The sequence below is a fragment of the Sprattus sprattus genome (assembly GCF_963457725.1).
Source record: "Sprattus sprattus genome assembly, chromosome: 14".
NCBI classification, from domain to species: Eukaryota; Metazoa; Chordata; class Actinopteri; order Clupeiformes; family Clupeidae; genus Sprattus; species Sprattus sprattus.
Genome location: NC_137912.1, coordinates 25533972 through 25554696, shown reverse-complemented (window position 1 = coordinate 25554696; position 20725 = coordinate 25533972). Strand labels below are relative to the sequence as shown.

Here is a 20725-nt window from a genome sequence, read left to right as displayed (position 1 = left end):
GTGACTGTTATCCCACTGTAATCGCACAGGTTGTTACATCAACAATTTCACAAATATCATGCAATTCCCGAGCTGTCCACCGGGGTAAGTCCTACAAGCAGTGAACTAGAGACCAAAGTACCATTTGGAGTGCATATATATTTATATATCACCAGGGGGCACTAAAGCATCACGTACATTACTGTGATGACCCACAGGAGAGTGCTTGAACATCCACCCAACGGTGAGATACGAGCAGGACTACAGTGCTCAGATGTAATCACATATCTATATGACATTATATTACATTCCATTCCATTATGTCTTCAGGTGCATCAAGGATGCATATAGGGCCCATCCATAGAGATGAAGTGTGACGGGATAGTATGGCCATGATGGCTGTGATCACACTGGTGCAGGGCTCCTCCTGCCCCCATCTCTGGTTGGTGAGAGTGTCTCTCCCCCTGCTGAGCTGTGCGCTGCATGGTGTCAATGAGATAGTAAAGATGGAACGGCCCCATTTCCTGGGTTTTATGGGATGCCGTTTCTGGCTTTATGGGCGACATCTGCACTCACCGACAAAGTCCCAGACGAAGATGCTCTTCTGGAACAGCCGTGCCGTCTTGAAGCCGTGGTGGAAGAACTGCTCCAGTGCACCCACCAGCCCATTCTCACCGCACAGCAGGAGAGTCAGACTCCCTCTCTGAGAGAGAGAGAGAGAGAGAGAGAGAGAGAGAGAGAGAGAGAGAGAGAGAGACACAGAGAGAGAGAGAGAGTTCAATTATAAGAAAGAGGGGGATGAGCCACAGGGAGAGAGGAAGGAAGAGAGAAGAAGGGACAAACATCAAGCACACATCCTAATATGGTTATAAAACCCTAATAGTGTCCTAGTTACATCAGATTTATCCCCTGCATTGCCATCAAGTCTGAAAGGCAATAACACTGTAGTGTACTTGGGTCTCAATGCCTCCAGTGGGATCAATATCACACCAGCGCAGTTAACCCCACACTGAGCAGGGAGGCCTATGGGTACTGGATATCGGTTACGCACGCTACACACCAACAGCTTTTCAGTCCCAGGGGAAATGGCAGTTAGTAGCCCTTTTAGACTATACAAAAGAACAAGACACAATGACCACAGCATACTAAAGGCTGATTTGAAATGTGTGTGTGTGTGTGTGTGTGTGTGTGTGTGTGTGTTCGTGTGTGTGTGTGTGTGTGTTCGTGTGTGTTCGTGTGTGTGTTCGTGTGTGTTCGTGTGTGTGTGTGTGTGTGTTTGCGCGGTGTGTGTACGCGTGTGTGTGCACGTGTGTGTGTGCGCGTGTGTGTGTGCGCGTGTGTGTGTGCGCGTGTGATTGCGTGCGTGTTTGCTTGTGTTTGCATCTGTTTCTTTTTTTCTTCTGAATACTAAATGATGAGAAAATCCTCAGTCCCCACTGTTTTGAAGTTGGACCCATACATACCTCCTTCTCTGGTTTGTGGAAGTGTTTTATAATGTTGTTCACTGCCTCCCCGATGCCCTCCTGTATTTGTGCTGACGTGGGCTCTGCACACACACATATCAAAAGACTAAAACAGAACTACTGACAATGGATGGAGACTCATAATATTGGAGGTATAATCTGCAACACTAATAAGACTAACTTTCTCTATACACTCTTGTTCAACTACACAGAAACAACAGAATCAACAATAATCCACCAACCCAAGACTGCACAGTAAGTGATGCCAGTCTAAGTTAATAACAGAGAACTAGAGTGATGCTGTTTTGTGTGTGTGTGTCCACTCACTGGTGGCCCGACCGCTGAGGGAGGTGATGCTGATTCTCCTGGGCTGAGAGGGGGAGCGCAGCATGGGCGGAGTCCTGCTCCCTCGCCCTGCGTCGTCGTCGCCGCAGGGGACCTGGATCTCACCAATCAGAACCCTCTCAAGACTCCCGTCATCCACCCCCTTACCCAGCCAGCGGCCACAGGGGAACCTAGACAACAAGCGATTACAGTTAGACCCCCCAGATCAGTTCTATAAAGCCAGATATAAACCGGTCAGATACAAAGGCTCAGGTTTGAAGAAAGAACGGTGAACGGCCATATCTTACTTGTATGTGTGTCCAGTGATCTCATTCCGGACCATCACACAGTCAACCAGCCACTTGGCCAGCAGCCCCGAGTTGTCATGGCCCAACTGAACAGTGGTGAGCTTGCCAAGGTTCTGACACTGAAAACATACACACACACAAATAACAGTGAGATATGTGCAGTGATGTGTAGGTGTGTGTGCGTGAGAGAGAAAAAGAGAGAGAGACGGCGAGAAGGATTTTTTTGGAAAAAGACTACAATCTAGAAGAGTAGCACTACTTAGAAGTATAGAGGCATCATAGACATTTGCTATGCTACTGATTAGATCGAAGCCTGAAAACAGGCCAATTCTAGTGCTACTTTCTACTAAGGAGTACAACTCAGCAGTCAATCAAAAGTGAATCAGTATAATTACTGTTAATAATTCAACATTAATGGAAAATACCCATTATGACACCGATTATGAAGGTGGATTTAGTCAAGAAGTGGCACCCGTGTTAGAAAGACTCTAGGACAGACCGATAGCTAAAGGTTACAAACAGCAGATTCACAGTTGGGAAACCCAAGCCAAACTAGAGAGGTTAGAGGCACACATACAGGGTGGATGGGAGGGGGGAGGAGAGGTGAGGTGGGGTGGGGTAAGGTGAGGTGAGGGGGAGAGGGCCGCAGCGATGCAGGTCTAACCTTGAACAGAGCGGTGATGTGAGTGTGAGGCCTGAACGCAGACTGGGGGGGAGGGAAGACATGAGTTAGGACATGATGGATGACTGACAGCACAGCACAGGGCTGCCTGGGGGTCCAGCCTCAGGGAGGCCAGGTTAGCGCATTCAACACACCTGGGCAGTTTCAGGTCAGACTAGCAGAACCAACATCATCTCCACGCGTGCCATTGTGGATTACTAATATCAATGGGGAATTACCTTATGCACTTATTTACTTATTGGGTAGACTTATTTTCAACTTACTTCCAATCACTCAAACAGGTTTAAGAAATAAACTACCAACGCATAAATATGAAATAAAGGACATTACTTTAAATGACCCACCACCATATCACCCAGACATTACTGCAAACCACACGGAGATGGGACATTTGAGCCTAGTGCACCTCTAATGGATACAGAATGAAGAACAGAATGTTTGAGTGCCGCGGATCTTCAGCCCAGACAAGCACACCTGTCCTGTCCCTAACCTTTAGCACCGCTCAACACAGTTCTCTTGTGAGGCTTCATACATATGCTTATGTGTAATGTGTCAGGAAATAAATCAGGGCTAGGTGGTCTGGAGATTTATAGGGAGATTTGACCAACTCATTACTGCTAACTTATTTTGCCTTTCATAGTGCATTGCCTTTAAAATGCCATCTATCAGGCATTACTAACAAATAGCATTAAGTTATTGATGCTGTATTGATCCAAACGTCAAGGTTAAAAACTCATAAATCACAAGGCAGTTATCAGTTGATAGATGATATTGTCCTGCTCCATCAAGCTTATTTCTCCTCAGCTGAGCCCACCTTGCCTAATGTGTCTGTCTGAGTGTTTGTTCAGGAGTGCAGGAGTGGACGAGGGTGTGTTGAGATGTGAGGAAGATAAAGGATGATGAGAGCGGAGGCAGCCGCACACACACACACACATGCATCACGCAGCAGTGCACTGGACTCACGTCGAAGGTCATTTCCAGAACGTTCTTGGGGATCTGCATGACACCAGAGTCTCCCATCTCGCCGGCCACACACACCCACGGGTTGGACGTCGTCATGGCGTTACTGAGCTTCTTAATGGGAATGATTACAGCACGGTACGGGATCACTGAAAAGATGAATCAGAAGAAAAACAAAAGGTTATTTAAAAGCTGTTTTAGTAGCACCCTGAAATCTCTTTGCGGTTGATACATCAAAGTGCGTTTTGGTCACAGTTTAATATGCCTGTTGTTATAAATCAGGTTTTGTTTCCCTTTCTGTTTTCTTTGGCAAGATATCTTGCGATAGCATCTTAGGTCTCTGTTCCATCTAAAGCGAGAGATTGTAAATGCAATGCACTGCCACAGGACTACAGCGAGTAGGAGGCAGATAAGCACGTTATCACTTCCCCCCTGGAGGAACCAGCCTGCCTCCCTCCCTCTGCAGAGCCTTCCCCGCCACCGGCTCAGCGCCACCTTGCCGGGCCACACACGTGCCAGCCAGCCAGCCAGCCAGCCCTGTTTTGCAGTGCACGGCAGTCAGATCCAATCACGATCCCAAAACAACACAAGAGTGCCGAGACGTGAGCAGAGTGAGAAAGGGGGCTCTGTCTGCAAAGGAGTGTTTTATGGCCAGGTGTGCTGTCTGAACACTTTTAAGATGGAATGTCGCCTCTGTGCTCACTAAACAGAGACATAAGCAGCTGGGAGCTGTCTGGGAGAGGTGGCAGGGGAGAACAGAGGACAGGATAGGAAAGGACAGGACAGGACCGTGTAAAAGAGGACAAAGAAAGGTACATCAGGACAACGATGACAAAGATGGTTATTTAAACACTCAATTACATGTGAAATTAGTGGGAGAGTAGGACAGAGAATGACGGGGCGGAGAAAAGACAGACAATGTGAACACAGCTAACACGTACTCTATTCTGCTCTAGTGCTGCTCTGCTTATGGCATGGAATGCTTTAAAGACCAGTTTTGGGGGAGACTTAGCGATGCAGCAATGCTTCGGGCAACTGTGACATTGTGAAGAATTGTGTACATGTTTTCACAACGTAGCATTTGAGGAGTGTGCTGTGATTGAGAAACTTGCGGTAGGGTGTGTGCGGCAGTTGTGTTTGTGTGGTCGTGTTGCGGTCGTGCGGCTGCCGTGTAGTAGGCGTCGGGCCTCGTGTTGCCGTTGTACTCACTGATGGTGGTGAAAACGCTGGTGAAGCAGAAATAGTCCACGGTGTTGAGACTCAGCAAGTGAAAGAGGAACTGTTCCTTCTCCTCCTCACAGCGCAGGAATGCATAGCGCTTATACAGCTTCCTGTGGAGGCACAAACACACAGCACACATCACGCAACTGACCACATACACGCTCAGAGGCATTCTTACTAACGGATTGAAACCTTTACATAAATCCATATATGCTCCTGCACAAGTGCATAGCTCATAACGTCCTGGTTTGGAAAAGATGTCTGAGGAAAAGAGGGCTGTATGTGTGATAAGCGTGGTGCTGGAGTGGTGTGTGTGGAGAGCGGTGTCGTACTTGGTTAAGGCCTGGTTGCACAGCAGCTGCTTGAGGTGCTGGGAGAGAAGCTTCTTCTCCAGGGAGAGACGGATCCAAGCTCGGGCCCGGCCCACGTCAGTCTTAATCTCACTCATACCCTGGATGTGCCTGGGCCGGAGACAGAGTCATGGGAAACAGGATTGAGACAGAGGAAGTCAGAGAAATAGAGAGAGAGACAGTGAGTGTGAGAGAGACAGTGAGTGTGAGAGAGAGTGAGAGTGTGTGAGAGAGTGAGAGTGTGTGAGAGAGAGAGAGTGTGTGAGAGAGAGAGAGAGTGGGAGAGAGAGAGAGTGTGTGTGAGAGAGAGAGAGTGGGAGAGAGAGAGGGACAGAGAGTGTGTGTGAGAGAGAGAGAGTCAGAGAGAGAGAGAGAGAGAGAGAGAGAGAGTCAGAGAGAGCGAGAGAGAGAGAGAGGTCATTTTGAGGGATGTAACATCCAAGCCAACTATTAAGGCAGCACATTAACAGAGATATGGAGACATCTGTGCACCATCTATCAAATAAAGACAGTTCTCCCACAACCGGAACACACTCTCTCCCTTCACATCATCTCATATGAGTGCACTTTATGCACATATGAGTGATCTTTCACACCATGGAGTGTGTAAACAGGAAGCATACACACCTCATATCCTGTATGACAGAGACGCGCAGCGTTGTTAGGCCAAGACCTGAATCAGATTTCCGCCTCTCTGGACTGTTTGACCCTGCGGGAAGAGAAAGATGCCTTCAGTTTGTGGAACTGGTGGAGGAAACAAGTGGGTGGATAAATGTCTGAGTGTGTTTGTGCATACATGTGTTTGTTGTTTGTGTGTGGGCAATGGGCATGCAAACTTCAACATGTGATTTCTGTGAAGTTATGCATTCGTGTGTGTGTGTGTGTGTGTGTGTGTGTGTGTGTGTGTGTGTGTGTGTGTGTGTGTGGGTGGGTGTATAGCCTTGCCTGGTGAATCTGCTAGTAAGTTCTGTTTTTCCTCTCTGGACTGATAGTGGAGGAGATGTGACCACAAGGCTGACTTCCCCTACAGACGGTAGAGAAAACAGGTCATGAGTCAGCATAGAGACGGCATAGAGACGGCATAGAGACGGCATAGAGACGGCATAGACACAGCTGGCAACACTAGCCTTCATACACAACAGCATCTCTTTCATAGGACTGACTGCCAAAGATCATCATGAATGTGTGAATGTGTGTGGATGTGTATAAATGTGTGTGAGTGTGTGTGAATGTGTGTGAATGTGTGTGGGTGTGTGGGTGTGTGAAAACGTGTGTGAATGTGTGTGGATGTGTGTGGATGTGTGTGGATGTGTGTGGATGTGTGTGGATGTGTGTGAGTGTGTGTGGATGTGTGTGGATGTGTGTGGATGTGTGTGAGTGTGTGTGGATGTGTGTGAGAATGTGTGTGAGAATGTGTGTGAGAATGTGTGTGTGTGAGTGTGTGTGAGTGTGTGTGGGTGTGTGTGGGTGTGTGTGGGTGTGTGTGGGTGTGTGTGAGTGTGTGTGAGTGTGTGTGTGAGTGTGTGTGAGTGTGTGTGAGTGTGTGTGTGTTAGTGTGTGTGAGTGTGTGTGAGTGTGTGTGAGTGTGTGTGAGTGTGTGTGAGTGTGTGTGAGTGTGTGTGAGTGTGTGTGAGTGTGTGTGGGTGTGTGTGAACGTGTGAGTGTGTGTGTGAGTGTGTGTGAGTGTGTGTGAGTGTGTGTGTGTGAGTGTGTGTGAGTGTGTGTGAGTGAGTGAGTGAGTGTGTGTGAGTGTGTGAGTGTGTGTCCTCACCTGTTTGACCTGTAGGCCATGGCTCCATATCCTCTCTAGCAGGTCACAGAGGCTGGCGATGAGGGTGTTCTCCTCCAGGCCCGTGATGTTGGCCTCGCCGTGGCCCAGCTCCACCGCCTCCCGGCCCATCTTCTCCACCAGCATGCGCTTGGTCTGTGGCACGCAACTCTCCCAGTTAGTACACGACAAGCATGCAAGGGTGCTGAACACGCAACTGTCAGAGTTAATACACAGCCAGCATGCAGTGGGGCTGAACACGCAAAGGGCACATCCTCTGCTACGGTGGGCTTAAGGTTCTGTGAGATATCACATCCATATCTGGTGGTCGTGAGGTGGCATGTTTCTTTCTGTGTCTCTGTGTGTGTGTCTCTGTGTGTGTGTCTCTGTGTGTGTGTCTCTGTGTGTGTGTGTCTCTGTGTGTGTGTGTCTCTGTGTGTGTGTCTCTCTGTGTGTGTGTCTCTGTGTGTGTGTGTGTCTCTGTGTGTGTGTGTGTCTCTGTGTGTGTGTGTGTGTGTGTGTGTGTGTGTGTCTCTGTGTGTGTGTGTGTGTGTGTGTCTCTGTGTGTGTGTGTGTGTGTGTGTCTCTGTGTGTGTGTGTGTCTCTGTGTGTGTGTGTGTCTCTGTGTGTGTGTGTGTCTCTGTGTGTGTGTGTGTCTCTGTGTGTGTGTCGCTGTGTGTGTGTCTCTGTGTGTGTGTGTGTCTCTGTGTGTGTGTGTGTCTCTGTGTGTGTGTGTGTGTCTCTGTGTGTGTGTCGCTGTGTGTGTGTCGCTGTGTGTGTGTCTCTGTGTGTGTCTCTGTGTGTGTCTCTGTGTGTGTCTCTGTGTGTGTCTCTGTGTGTGTCTCTGTGTGTGTCTCTGTGTGTGTCTCTGTGTGTGTGGCTATGCCTGTGTAACAGAGGGAGAGAGACTCCAGCCTCACCTTCAAGCGACACTCCTTTAAAAGCCCTTCCACAAATTTCCAATTGGTCTGAGCGATGACAGCTGGGGAGAGATCAGACAGCTTGGGCTGCCTCAGGTTCTTCCCCAGAACACGAGCCTCCTGCATGTACTTCTACAGATAGGAAGACACACACACAGACAGACAGACAGACATACAAGGGGAGGAGAGAGACAAACAGAGTTGGTTTTCAGCTTCAAAGAAGTATCACAAGCACCTTTGAAAGTTTCTAGAGAAATATAATTAAAGTCTTGTTGAGTAAGTGTAACAAGTTGCCATATGTCCTCACTGAGGCCTTGTTTAGACGGAGCCGAGTTTGTCTGCGTTCGAAATTAAACTAATACAGATAGCCCTATCATTTAGACGAACACTCTCTATCCTCACACGGTATCTGCAACAATTCGAATCGGGGGGAGAAAGTGAGTAGATTTGAATCGGTACGGGGGCTGGTGTTCGTGTGCACAGATTCACGCAACCTGATGATGTCATTGTCGAAAGTGATCGCATCGCGATCTCCAACCAATATATATAACACTTGTTGTCTCTCTACATCTCACTCATGGTGTGTCTTGAACTCACTTTCTTTAATCCAGCCTACTGATTTTTGTTTATCCTCCTATCTTGATCTAATTCTTTTTATTCGGACGTTACATAACTTTCATGACCACAAATATAAATTGGCCAGCGATTTAATTTGCTTTTTTGTTCATAAATTAATGTAGAATGGTCGGAACAAAGCCTCATGGGAAATGGGATGACAGACATGTCATGTTGCACTGTTCCAAACTCTTTATTATCAATAGAAAATAGAATTCATTTTCGCATAACCTATAGTCTGCTCTGACCACTGATTTTATTAACCACCATAATGTATTACTGTGCAGATTAAATGTAGGCTATTTGGTTAGGCTAAACGTTGCTAATTGGATCATGAATGTCTTGTGTAATGTGCTGTGCTCCTGTCCTTTCTTCTACGTTTTTTCAATTGTCTGTAGCAGCGCTAAAGCGCCACCAACAGGCGTGGGGTATGTACTATAGCCGGCTCATCCCAATCGGATGGGTTTGTCCTTACGCAAATCTCTCGTTACCAGGTTCCATTTACAAAATTAAAAGATTAGATTTGTGCGAAAAATGAACCCGATTCAGTGACTCTAGGCTCCGTCTATACTAGGCCTGAAATGGGTACTAAACATTTAGAAGGAAGGGAGGGGGAAATCTGTTGAAGAATGTAGGTTGTGTGACTGAGAAGTGCAATATATATATATATATATATACACACACACACCCCCACACACACACATGCACATACACACATAAACAAAACAAAGAGTGAAGACATTATGGTACCTGGCTCTATTCTACATGTGATCCCTGCAGCTACAAATTGACCTTGAACTAGTAGCTGAGAGGAGATTGCTTCAGTTTCCTCACATATAACTCCATAGTTTCACATGTCTCTGCTATCCTAACTCACATCCACATGCAAAATATGACAGAAATGAACAGAACTCCCAAAATCCCTATAAACCTTGCCGGGCAGCCTCTCCCTCTTCTTATATATCATGTAATGCCAATACAGATACTGATAATGTGGCCATATTAACTACTGTTCATTTTTTGCCTAAGTCTATCTCTTTACCTGTTTATCAAATTGATGTTTACTAACCAAATGTTCTCTCTTAGTGTGACCTTTGCTCTCAAATGCTGATGGCTGTGGAAATGTTTCAGGACCTGGGCTCTGTAAAGCACCTTGGGAGAATTGTATTATTTTGGTGCTACGTGACTGACACTGAATTTAATTGAATTCAAAGATTGTAACGTTTCTAGCTTGTTTTGTGGACAACAATTCTAAATGTCCTTCACTGCTTAAAAGTCACACCAATATACCAAATGAAAACAAATAAAGACACCCCTCCCCCAAAAAACTAAACCAAACAACATACACCTCTGTGCAGTCTACCCTCTTCTTATTCCCCCTCTTTTCCCTCTTGCTCTCTCTCTCTCAGTCTGCTACTGCTCCACCTTTTCTTCCTTTTTCTTCTCCCTGTCTGAGACATCATCTATCTGGGTGTTCAATTCTATTCCTCCTGTCTGAGACATCATCTATCTGGATGTTCAATTCTATTCCTCCTGTCTGAGACATCATCTATCTGGGTGTTAATTTGTATTCCTCCCTGTCTGATACAGAACAGTTATCTAGGTTTTCATTTTTTTATTCCCTTTTAAGATTCCATCTCCGTCTCCCTCTTTCATCATCTGGTCACACTGCCCTCGTCACCAAAGTCCCCGAGCCCTCAGACAATGGCTGTGCAACTAGAAGAGACTCCAATGTGACTTGAGGTCCTTTGATGGGAGTGAATTAAATGAAGGCCCCAAAGGGCTTTTTGAAATGAGGGGTTTCTTTGGTCCTGTTTTGATCATTATACAAGTGCAGGTGCGCCCTAGCCACTGACACCCATAATGTGTGAGCTCCCTCAGGCAGGTGTGTGAGTGAGGGGAGGTGGAGCGGTGAGGGGGGCTGGAAGGGAGAGGGGGGCAGGGGGTGAACTGCACACTGACACTCCCTTCACATACCAGGCAGCAGGCGGAGACGGACTTTTTGGGCGGTTTTAGAGGCGGGGGTGGCGCTTTGTCCCACTCCCAGAAAGCCATAGAGTTCTGCAGCACCAGACACCCCTCCACCTGCTGGTGGGGTTGGTATGGCCCAAACCACCACAACAGCACAAAACGAGGCGACGTGCAACGGCGAGGACAAAAAGAAAGGAAAGACAGGACAAGAAAAAAAGGAAGAAAGAACAGGCAGCATGCAGATGAACACACAGCACGCTCAGACAAGAGAACTTTAAACAGAAGAAAGGCCACGGAAAGGCCAAAACAACAGGAAAGAGGAAGTCTTGTGAAAAGGGGAATAAAGCTGACTTGACAAATAGAGGACTAAGGTTATTTAAAACAAAATAACTACCATAAAGATACAAAGAAGTTATCTGACTCAGACATCAGGTGACAGAATGGGAAAATGAAATGGAAAGATCTGGACAGTGCCATGGTCTTATCGTGTGTGTGTGTGATACCTCTTTGAGGTCATTGTCCAGCCCCAGGTGTTCGTTGTGATGTCGGTGTCTGTCCTGCCTGCGTTGTGATGTGGCCGTGCGACTTGACCACCTGTTGACAAACACGCAATCATAAACAAAATGGCTGACACAACTGCCTGAAGATAAGAATCTAACAGATATCAAGATGAGATATACGTACATAAACACAGCTAAAAATCCCGTGACTTAGTCTTTCTAGTTCTGTATGGTAACTGAATAACCCAGCCAAACATGTTTCAATGCACGATGCTGCATAGTTATTTATGAGAGTTTAGACTAGTGTAGTTCTAGCTGCGGGGGTGATGGATGATGGATTGCGGGGGCTCACTTGTTATTTGTGGGTCCAGAGGCCAGCACGTCAGCCTGCAGCTTGGGGAAGAAGCCCTGCTGGTACTTGCCCTGGCCGATCTTCATGTCCAGCAGGTGGGGGTGGATGGCCGTGTGATCGATCTTCATCAACCGCTGCTCGATGGCCTGGGCTGAGAGGGGGAGGGGTGGAGGTGGACAAAGAGGCAGGGAGGGAGGCGACAGAGGCTTAGCACCCAAATCAAACCGCAATCAATCTGTCATTTCAAGCGTGACATGATGATGACACGAGAGAAAATATCAGCCTTTGAGCCGCTCAAACCCAGATTCCCTGACAGCATCCTGATGCCAGCGGGCCACAGAGAGACTAGCCGAGGGTGCGTCTCGATTTAAGCGTTAATCTCTGCCTGCAGAGCACTGGCTGGGATCAATAGTGCATTTAGGAGGACAGCAGACATGGCAGTAGCGTCCCCGACCCTGATGGAGGGTTAGGTCTGACCTTCACAACGACATGGAGCTACTGACACCAGAGAGGGCAGTGACAATGCAGGAGAAGCTCCTCAATATTCTCACCAACACTCTCATTCTCTCTCTCTCACACACACACACACACACACACACACACACACACACACACACACACACACACACACACGACGTCCCCCCCACAAGGACTCTTGGCAGAGCATCAAAGCCGTGTGTTGTACAATTCATAATAAGACATGCTGTACATTCCTTTCATCCTGCTCCCCCTCATCCAGCCTCTTTATCTGGTTTTATGTTTGGCCTCCATCCCTCTCTCCCTTTCTCCTCTCTCCCCGTCTCCCCCTCTCCCCTCTCCCCTCTCCCTTTCTCCTCTCTCCCCTCTCCTCTCTCCCCTCTCCCCTCTCCTCTCTCCCCTCTCCCCTCAAAGACATTTACCAGGGGCTCCAGTCCATTAGTGCTTGTAAAGCTCCATCCGTGTGGTTGTTGGAGGCAGATGGATGTGACTGGATGTTCCGTTGAGAGCACTAAGAGGTGGTGGTCAGACAGACAGGGGAAGGTAGACGCTCTCTCTGAGTCTGGAGTCTCACTTCTGCCCTAATGCTCTTTACTGAGTGGACTATTGCCTTCTGCACCGCCTACATTACAGAGTAGAGGACCTAATTGAGCCACTGATAATAAAGCATGTGCGTGTGTGTGTGTGTGTGTGTGTGTGATAGAGAGTGTATGCGTGTGTGTGTGTGTGTAGAAAGAGTACATATGTTAGTGTATCTGTGCTTGAAGAAGGTTTAATGAGCCTGCAACCCAGGTTTTTAGAAATTGTAAAGTTTGCCTGACTTCTACACAAGATGTACAGAAACACCATTCGATATGCAGCACCCTTAGTATTAACAAAGGCAACTTACAGAAAGTTTTAATTGGGAATGATGAAATACCAGTGCTACAAGAACATGCCCTCCACACACACACCCACACACACCCACACAGCTGAAGGCCCAGATGGCCCCTCCTTCACAGCCTCTTTACCTATGCGCTCTTGCAGTCCTACGCAAGGCTTGCCCTCACAGATTCAGCAAACATCATTAGTGAAGTTAATGAGCTGAAGTCAAATGAGTTTTAATTAAGACAAAAGACCAGCACAGCCACTCTCAAAGACACACACACACACACACACACACACACACACACACACACACACACACACACACACACACACACACACGCACGCACACAAACAGCTGACTGGCTCTTTTTAAAGGGACTGCCCAGAGCCTCTGCCTGTGCCGGAGTGTGTTCTGTACTCTATATGTATACTTTATTCTGTACATACTCTCAGTAGCACTTCACTCCCACGCACCCTCTCCAGCTGAAGGACACTGTTATGCAACTTTGCCTCACTTTAGCTCACTTCTGTGGTCTGCTCTTTTACCTTCACCTGTGTGAAAGACTTCATTAAAACCCTCCTCACATCTCTCCTCCCACCTCTCTCTCTCTCTTTCATTATCAGAGCATCCTGGAGCAGTCTGCCCTTTAGTCTGTTTTGGTGTGGGTGTGACGCAAGCCAAGCAACATTTATTTTGCCTCATCATTCAGCTAACCTTCTCCAAGTTCTGCAGCCTCCTCTGTCTACGCCTCCGCACTGACTGACACACATTCTATGCACAATGCACCCGATACTCTACAAACATGCATACAATTCCCATAATCCTGTGAATCACCTCTATTCAGCAGAATGCCTTCTTGCTTTTTATGTCGTTTTACTATTTCTTATGTAAAGAAGTATTTATTGTTACTCTTAGCTTGACTTCCCTTGTACGTCGCTTTGGACAAAAGCGTCTGCTAAATGACTAAATGTAAATGTGATTCACTTGCACACTGCACATCTTTCAGGTAATCATGTAGAATCAAAAGCAGAGGGGTTTGAGTGCTGTAGTGAAAGGCTGCGGTGTGAACGTGTGGGGCTCACCTGACTCCTCCAGTATGGTGCACCTCTGGTAGCAGGAGGAGCGCAGGCTCGGGGCGCGCACGTTGAAGAGGCGGGCCTTCTCGATGCGTCCGTCAAAGACGCGCAGGTTCAGCTCCTTGTGCTCCCACTGGGACATGATCTTGTTGTCGATGAAGGTGGCGAACATCTGCGTCTCGATGAAGTGAGACAGGAATGGCAGGTAGGGCTCTGGTTGGTCCGACAGGAAGGAAGCCTGAGGGGAAGAAAATATACACAGATTCACACAGACAGACACACAGACAGACGAACACACACACACCCACACACACACACACACACACAATGTCAGGATTCAGAGCTGAACCACACAGGTCAACCACACTTTAAAGTTGCTCTGTGTCTGATCAGTCACACACACAGTATCCATACACTTTGCAATATTATGTTTTGTGATCCTGTATAGATTCTCATGAAACAGTGTAGATTTCTAATGAATAGTTTACATGCAAATATTTGTGACCGACAGTGGTTCATTTTGTGTTGTGTTTTAGTTTCGATCGCCAAATAGCAGTCTTGTTCATATTGATTTAAAAAAGTTTTTTTTGACAGATTTTATGCATATAGTGGTGTGAATGAATTTTCGTTCAAATAGAAAAAAAAATTGCAATACAGTGAATCATATCACCATCATAAGTCAACATTGGCCAGATTTCCAATACACAACAGCCCTAGTCCTGTACAAACACAGTTGTCCCCGCCATAAATAAACCCAATTTCATACAACCTCAACAATTTGGCTCAATCATTTCCTGTTCCCCTGAGAACAGACAGTGTCTCCCTGCCTGTCGCCAGCTCTTCAACATGAAACTCGTCCCTGTTGACTCATCTGGGAGCCATTGGCTTTGCAATGATTCTTAGTGGATGAGAAATCCATGTTCAATACTTGATTCAAAGAAAGCACTTTCTGAGCTGCTTCTGTCTAAGTGGGGTCAGCTTAAAGTGGTGTTTGAGCGAGTCTCTCTCCTGTATCTATGGCAACCCCATTTATCTCTAAAGAACAGCTTCTTCTTTGCCTGAGGAGTGGAGACTAAGAGGGACTAGCCTGCAGCTTCCCCAGGTGTCTCTCTGTGGGATCCATTCAGACAAGGCCAGAGAGGAGGACAGAAGAGAAGAACTGAGGACACTCTTCTCCTCAATGTATGTCTCTTCGCAAGGGGTCTGTGTGTCTGTGTGTCTGTGTGTCTGTGTGTCTGTGTGTCTGTGTGTCTGTGTGTCTGTGTGTCTGTGTGTCTGTGTGTCTGTGTGTCTGTGTGTCTGTGTGTCTGTGTGTCTGTGTGTCTGTGTCTGACCTTGTCAAAGTTGTGCATCTGCTCGCGGTTGGTAAGCCAGGACTCCAGGTCCGGTGCGCTCTGGATGACGAAGGCCTCGTAGTCGGCAAACATGGTGGCGAAGCGGCTGGCGAACACCTCCCTCAGCTGCACGTTCAACTTGGCACACCGCAGCTCCTGCTCGTCCTCCGCCGACCTGCGCCCGGACCCACCGCCCCCCGTCTCCCCCCCGTCCGCCTCCACGTCCCTCACCCGCCCCCTCAGGGCCTCCAGCCGGCCCACCGTCACCCCCGTGCGCTTGGCCAGGGCCTGCAGGCGCTCCAGGGTGGGGTTGCCCTGCAGGAGCTCCAGCACAGCCATGTCCTCGCGGCCCAGGTTCCCGTTCCTGCTGTCGTCCACCAGCTCCTTGAGCACGGCGGTCTTCCTCCCCACGCTGGGGCTACTAGAGGTCCGGCTGGTGGAGGTGGTGGTGGTGGAGGTGGTGGTTGTGCTGGGGGTGAGGGGGGAGTTTCTGCCCTCAGGTGAAAGGCCGAAGCGCAGCATCACGTCTGTGAGCTCCTGGATCAACTCAGTCTTGTTGGGGAACTGGGGGAAGTCCTCAGGGAGCTCGATGGTGTGGTTGTCGATGTCCACAAAGCACAGGTTTGCCTGGAGGGAAAGCAAGAGGAGGTGATAAATATGCATGTGTGTGTGTGTGTGTGTGTGTGTGTGTGTGTGTGTGTGTGTGTGTGTGTTTCATTTAACTAAACGTGTGGTATATACTGTAGATTCTATTATGGAGGGTGAACAAAAAGCGTAAAGGTATCACTGAATTCATATTCAGATGGCACAGACACCATTCCAAGGGCACATTACAATAAAGGCTAATCTGAATGTTAGCCCAGACACCTCTGGACTCCTGCTGGATTTGCAGTCCGGAAAGCCACGCCACTGACCTACAAATGCCAGCCGCTCTCTTCCCTATGGCTTGTGTTTGGGGTGGAAATAATCTGATGATACACTGAAGCATTAAATGGAGGTGAAAGCAGGTGAATTGGAACAGACACGGCTCAGCAGTGTGTGTGTGTGTGTGTGTGTGTGTGTGTGTGTGTGTGTGTGTGTGTGTGTGTGTGTGTGTGTGTGTAGGACTGTAAACTAATGCTGGGTTCGTCCTGAAGCTGCTGTGTGGCTCCTCTTTGCCTGTAGGCTCAGTGTAAGGTTCACTCAAGCATAGGGGCTCTGCTGCTTATGCTGTCAGTGCACAGTAAAGCCAAGCTGTCATACTCTCAGCGCCTCAACTCACCTACACACCCCTGCTGCTTAAAGGTGTTTTCTGTGGTGTGGTGTATGTATGTGTGTGTGTGTGTGTGTGTGTGTATGTAAAGGAGCCGTTTTATGCATACACGTTTGCAAATGAAATACACTGGAGGCCAGTAGCAGGAACAGTTGACAGGAATTTGATGGATGCTGTGCTATTTGAGGTTTTGCGTGCCGGTGTGTGTGTGTGTGTGTGTGTGTGTGTGTGTGTGTGTTTGTGTGTGTGTGTGTGTGTGTGTGTATGAAAGGGGCCGTTTTATGCAGACGTGTTTGGATGTGAAAATACACTAGAGGCCAGTAGCAGGAACAGTTGACAGGAATTTGATGCATGTTGTGTTATTTTGAGTGTTTGTGTGTGTGTGTGTGTGTGTGTGCGCGTGTCTGTGTGTCTGGTGTGCGTGTGTGTGTGTGTCACGTCGCAGTTCAGCAGGCCTGTCAGCTCTGAAGTGTGAGACGTGTTCATGTCAGCAGCACCAGTGAGCTGTGAGGAGTGAGGAGTGAGGAGTGAGAGCTGGGGAACAGGGACATGTTCAACCCTCCAGCCTTTCTGCTCATCCAACAGCAGGGGTCTGCAGAGGGGGGTTGGGGCAGACCCCACGTTCCTCCTCCAGCCCACTCCTCCAGACACCATCTCATCTCATCCCTTCTGCCCCACATCAGCCACTCACCTCTGGCCCCAACCTTGGCCGGTGGCTGCTGCAGCCTTGGCAACACAGCGGAGAGCAGGAACAGCCCCAAGGGTGTGAAAAGAGGAAGCTATTTCGGCCAAGTCAGCGCTCTGGGGGGCTGTGTGTGTGTGTGTGTGTGTGTGTGTGTGTGTGTGTGTGTGTGTGTGTGTGTGAAGCTGCTGCCCGAGCCCTCCTTGTTCCAGTGCTGACCTTGCGTGCAAGCTCTGACCTGTGCTTAGAGGCCCTTTACTCTCTCTCTATCGCTCTCTTGCCTGCAATCTCTCTCTCTTTCTCTCTCTCTCTCTCTCTCTTTCTTTCTCTCTCTCTCTCCCTCCCTCTCTCTCTCTCTCACTCTCTTTCTCTCCCTCTCTCTCTCATCTGCTGGAACTGGGCTGAAATCGGAGTCATGTGTGGAGGCCTGCGAGTGGCTCATCTGCAGTCACAGAGCACAGATCTGCTGTGACATGGCCAGACGAGGGGACACAGGCTCCGGCGAATCAGAGCGCAGGAGAGGCGACCATCTCAGGCATGTTGAAACGAGCCATTGAGTCATGTTTTGTTTGGGAAGGCAGTGGTTTATTTTGGACTTGTTTGCTCCTCGAAAAGCCTTGGCTCAGTCACTCTGCTCAGAACTCTGGAGGCATGCAGACACTGGCCTGAAGGATTCTGAGCCAAATGAGTTGGGAAACTTTGCCACTGTGAGATGATAACATGTGTATAAATGATTCTTAATAATTAAGCAAAATAGCACGAGTGGGAGTGGGGTAGGTAAGGGATAATCCCACGGGTGGTGTTCGGCCGTAGCCACCGGCCGAGTGGCATAGGCAACAACACCCGTGGGATTATCCCTTACCTACCCCACTCCCACGAGTGCTATATTGCTTTTATAAAACAATTCTACAGTCAACAAATTAACATTTCAACACGAAGTTATTGATTAAAAATGGTTTATTTCGCCATTGTTTCTCCGCAACAAAAAATAGTTCCATTGTCAACGTCTTGGTTTGGAATTTTAAAAACTTTGAATTAACGGTTATCATCAATGCAAATGTTTCATCGCGGAGTGATTTATTTTTAGCTGTGAAAAGTCCCGTAACTGTAGGTATGTTGAAGAATAACCTATAGCATGGAACGTCTCTCGTCCAATCAGAAACGCACACACACGCGCTAGAACCCAATTGTTTTATAACACTTATTATGTAATTTCTTCTTTCACTTATGGCCTCAAACTGTGGAGCAGGCGTTTGGCATGTGGGGACTTTCTGTTTGGGGATGTGGAGGGAGAGAGAGGGGTTCTGTGGGGTGGATGTGGAGGGACAGAGAGGGGTTCTGTGGGGTGGATGTGGGGGGAGGGAGAGGGGTTCTGTGGGGTGGATGTGGGGGGAGGGAGAGGGGTTCTGTGGGGTGGATGTGGAGGGAGAGAGAGGGGTCCTGTGGGGTGGATGAAGAGGAGAGAGAGGGAGAGAGAGGGTGTGAAATGTGATTTAGACTAAGGGTGCCAAGAGAGGCTCTCAGGAGCGCCTCTTGTTCTGCCCCTGCAGATTACTAGAATTCATACGGTTGGGGGGGGGGGGGATTAGCCGGCCCATGGAGAGCAGCGTGTCGGAGAGAGCTGTCCGGAAGGAACGGCTTGGTAGGCTTATCCCTGCCAGCGCAGCCGAGGTGCCAGGGTTCAGCTGGGGGTGTGTGTTTCTGGGTAACAGTGGTGCTGGACAGATGATGTTGTGTGCAACATGGAGGGGAAAGCTGTCCACTCATTTTGAAATGGAACAGGCACATCATAAGCCTATCATGATGCTATTCACTGAGGACAGAGGTGATGAGTAAAGTTGGCAGTGACATTGCACGTCCACCATGCATATGAAATAAAGATGGAATGTGACCAAAACATGGAAAGAGGGGAACAAAGGAAGCACACAATGTAGAAGAGAAACGTAGAGAAGGAGACCGAAGGGAGAACAGAGAGCATAGCCAGAGCTGACCGTACCTCCTGAGGGAGCTCCAGTTTGGAGCGGTCAGCGCCGTCTTTGGACTGGAGGCCCATGAGGTAGGGCACTGGTGCATCCAGGAAGTGCAGCAGCGAAGCGGGCAGGATGGGCACGTACACGTGCTGCCACTGGAAGGGGAAGAGCAGCGTGGTGATACTCTCCGCCACCACCATCAGACGTTGGTAGTCTAAGCAGGGGGAGAGAGAGGAGACATGATGGTGAATGTGACACACACACACACACAAGACACAGACACAAAGACACACACACACACACACACACACACACGCGAACAATCATACACAGACACAGACACAGACACAGACACACACACACACACACACACACACACACACACACAATCATACACAGATCTCCACTCAGCTCTGGGGGAAACTAATACATTTCTGGTGTTTTGATTCCACTTTCATTCCATTCTGCTTCTCTGTATTACCTGTCCATACTGCGGCTTTCAAAATGCATTCCATTCCATCAATGTTCCCAGTGGAATCACTATTGTCATATTACTGTGTCTGTGTGTGTGTGTGTGTGTGTGTGTCAGAGAGGGGGGGGGGGGGGGGGGGGGGGAGGTGGGTTGATCGGGTGTGTGACATGATCAGGTCTTTCTTTGTCCCCCTGAGTAGATTAAGGACAGATTGAACAAGATGAGAATCCTTGCTTCAGTTATTCCATTTTCAATCCTGGGAAATACATTTCTGTGGTTGGCTGTGCTGCTGGCAAACTGACTTGCTAATCTTTCATCAAAAAATGCATTGTATTTTTCAAGGCCACCTGCACTGCAGACAATGCAGAAGCAATTCATTGTATGGTTGGACGCTGTCCTGTGTGTGTGTGTGTGTGTGTGTGTGTGTGTGTGTGTGTGCTGTCAAGAAGGTTAAAGGACTTTAGATGAATAGGTCCCCCCTCCTTCAGATACATTAGCTAAGCGCTAGCTCCAAATCCCCCTGTTGTTCCTTGGCTCCACCAGAGGCCCCGGTCCATTCACCAGTCTCCCCATTAGGCATTGTTAGCATCCCTCATACTTCATTCCACAGGCAGCCACCCAACAAGTCATCACTAACCACCGCACCCCGCCGGAGAATTAATGGAGGCAATATGTCTTAAACAGGAGGGGGCAGAGCTGCGTTAATCACAGCGCCATCTACCAGACAGACGTGATGGTTCTGCTCCAGAGTCTATGTGTGAGAGAGAGGGTGAGTGTGTGTGAGAGAGAATGAGAGCGTGAGAGAGTGAGCAAGAGGGAGAAAGTGTGAGAGCAAGTGTGTGTTTGTGTGTGTGTGTTTGTGTGTGTGTGTGTGAGTGTGTGTGTGTGAGTGTGTGTGTGTGAGTGTGTGTGTGTGAGAAAGGGAGAGTGAGTCAGAGTGTGAGTGTGAGAGAGTAAGCAAGAGCATGAGAGAGTGAGTGAGCGTGTGTGTGTGTGTGTGTGTGTGTGTGTGTGTGTGTGTGTGTGTGTGTGTGTGTGTGTGTGTGTGTGATAGAAGAGATATTTCAGTATTCACTGGTATGTTACAGGGTGTCCCATTGTCTGTGTTGAAGGGAGTCTTTATGGCTAACCCTCTGAATAGAATGACTAATGGGCCAGAGAGAAGAGAAGAGAAGAGAAGA

At 48.3% G+C, this 20725-nt stretch overlaps 1 protein-coding gene across 2 annotated transcripts in view; it reads right to left on the bottom strand.

Annotated features, from left to right (window-relative positions):
- dennd5b (DENN/MADD domain containing 5B) overlaps nt 1-20725 on the bottom strand; it is a 62334-nt gene that overhangs the window by 4803 nt on the left and 36806 nt on the right. Inside the window, exons 4-20 of one of the 2 annotated variants that reach the window (XM_080851250.1) lie at nt 19099-19286; nt 15169-15795; nt 13841-14072; nt 11414-11564; nt 11065-11155; nt 7976-8107; nt 7059-7211; nt 6233-6311; nt 5915-5996; nt 5270-5398; nt 4926-5047; nt 3720-3865; nt 2739-2780; nt 2075-2193; nt 1770-1957; nt 1443-1525; nt 556-682 (exon numbers count right to left, since the gene is read on the bottom strand). In XM_080851250.1, coding sequence (XP_080707376.1) covers nt 556-682; nt 1443-1525; nt 1770-1957; nt 2075-2193; nt 2739-2780; nt 3720-3865; nt 4926-5047; nt 5270-5398; nt 5915-5996; nt 6233-6311; nt 7059-7211; nt 7976-8107; nt 11065-11155; nt 11414-11564; nt 13841-14072; nt 15169-15795; nt 19099-19286 — 2691 coding nt within the window. The remainder of the gene's footprint in view (nt 1-555; nt 683-1442; nt 1526-1769; nt 1958-2074; nt 2194-2738; nt 2781-3719; nt 3866-4925; nt 5048-5269; nt 5399-5914; nt 5997-6232; nt 6312-7058; nt 7212-7975; nt 8108-11064; nt 11156-11413; nt 11565-13840; nt 14073-15168; nt 15796-19098; nt 19287-20725) is intronic. The other variant, XM_080851251.1, reaches the window with a different exon arrangement.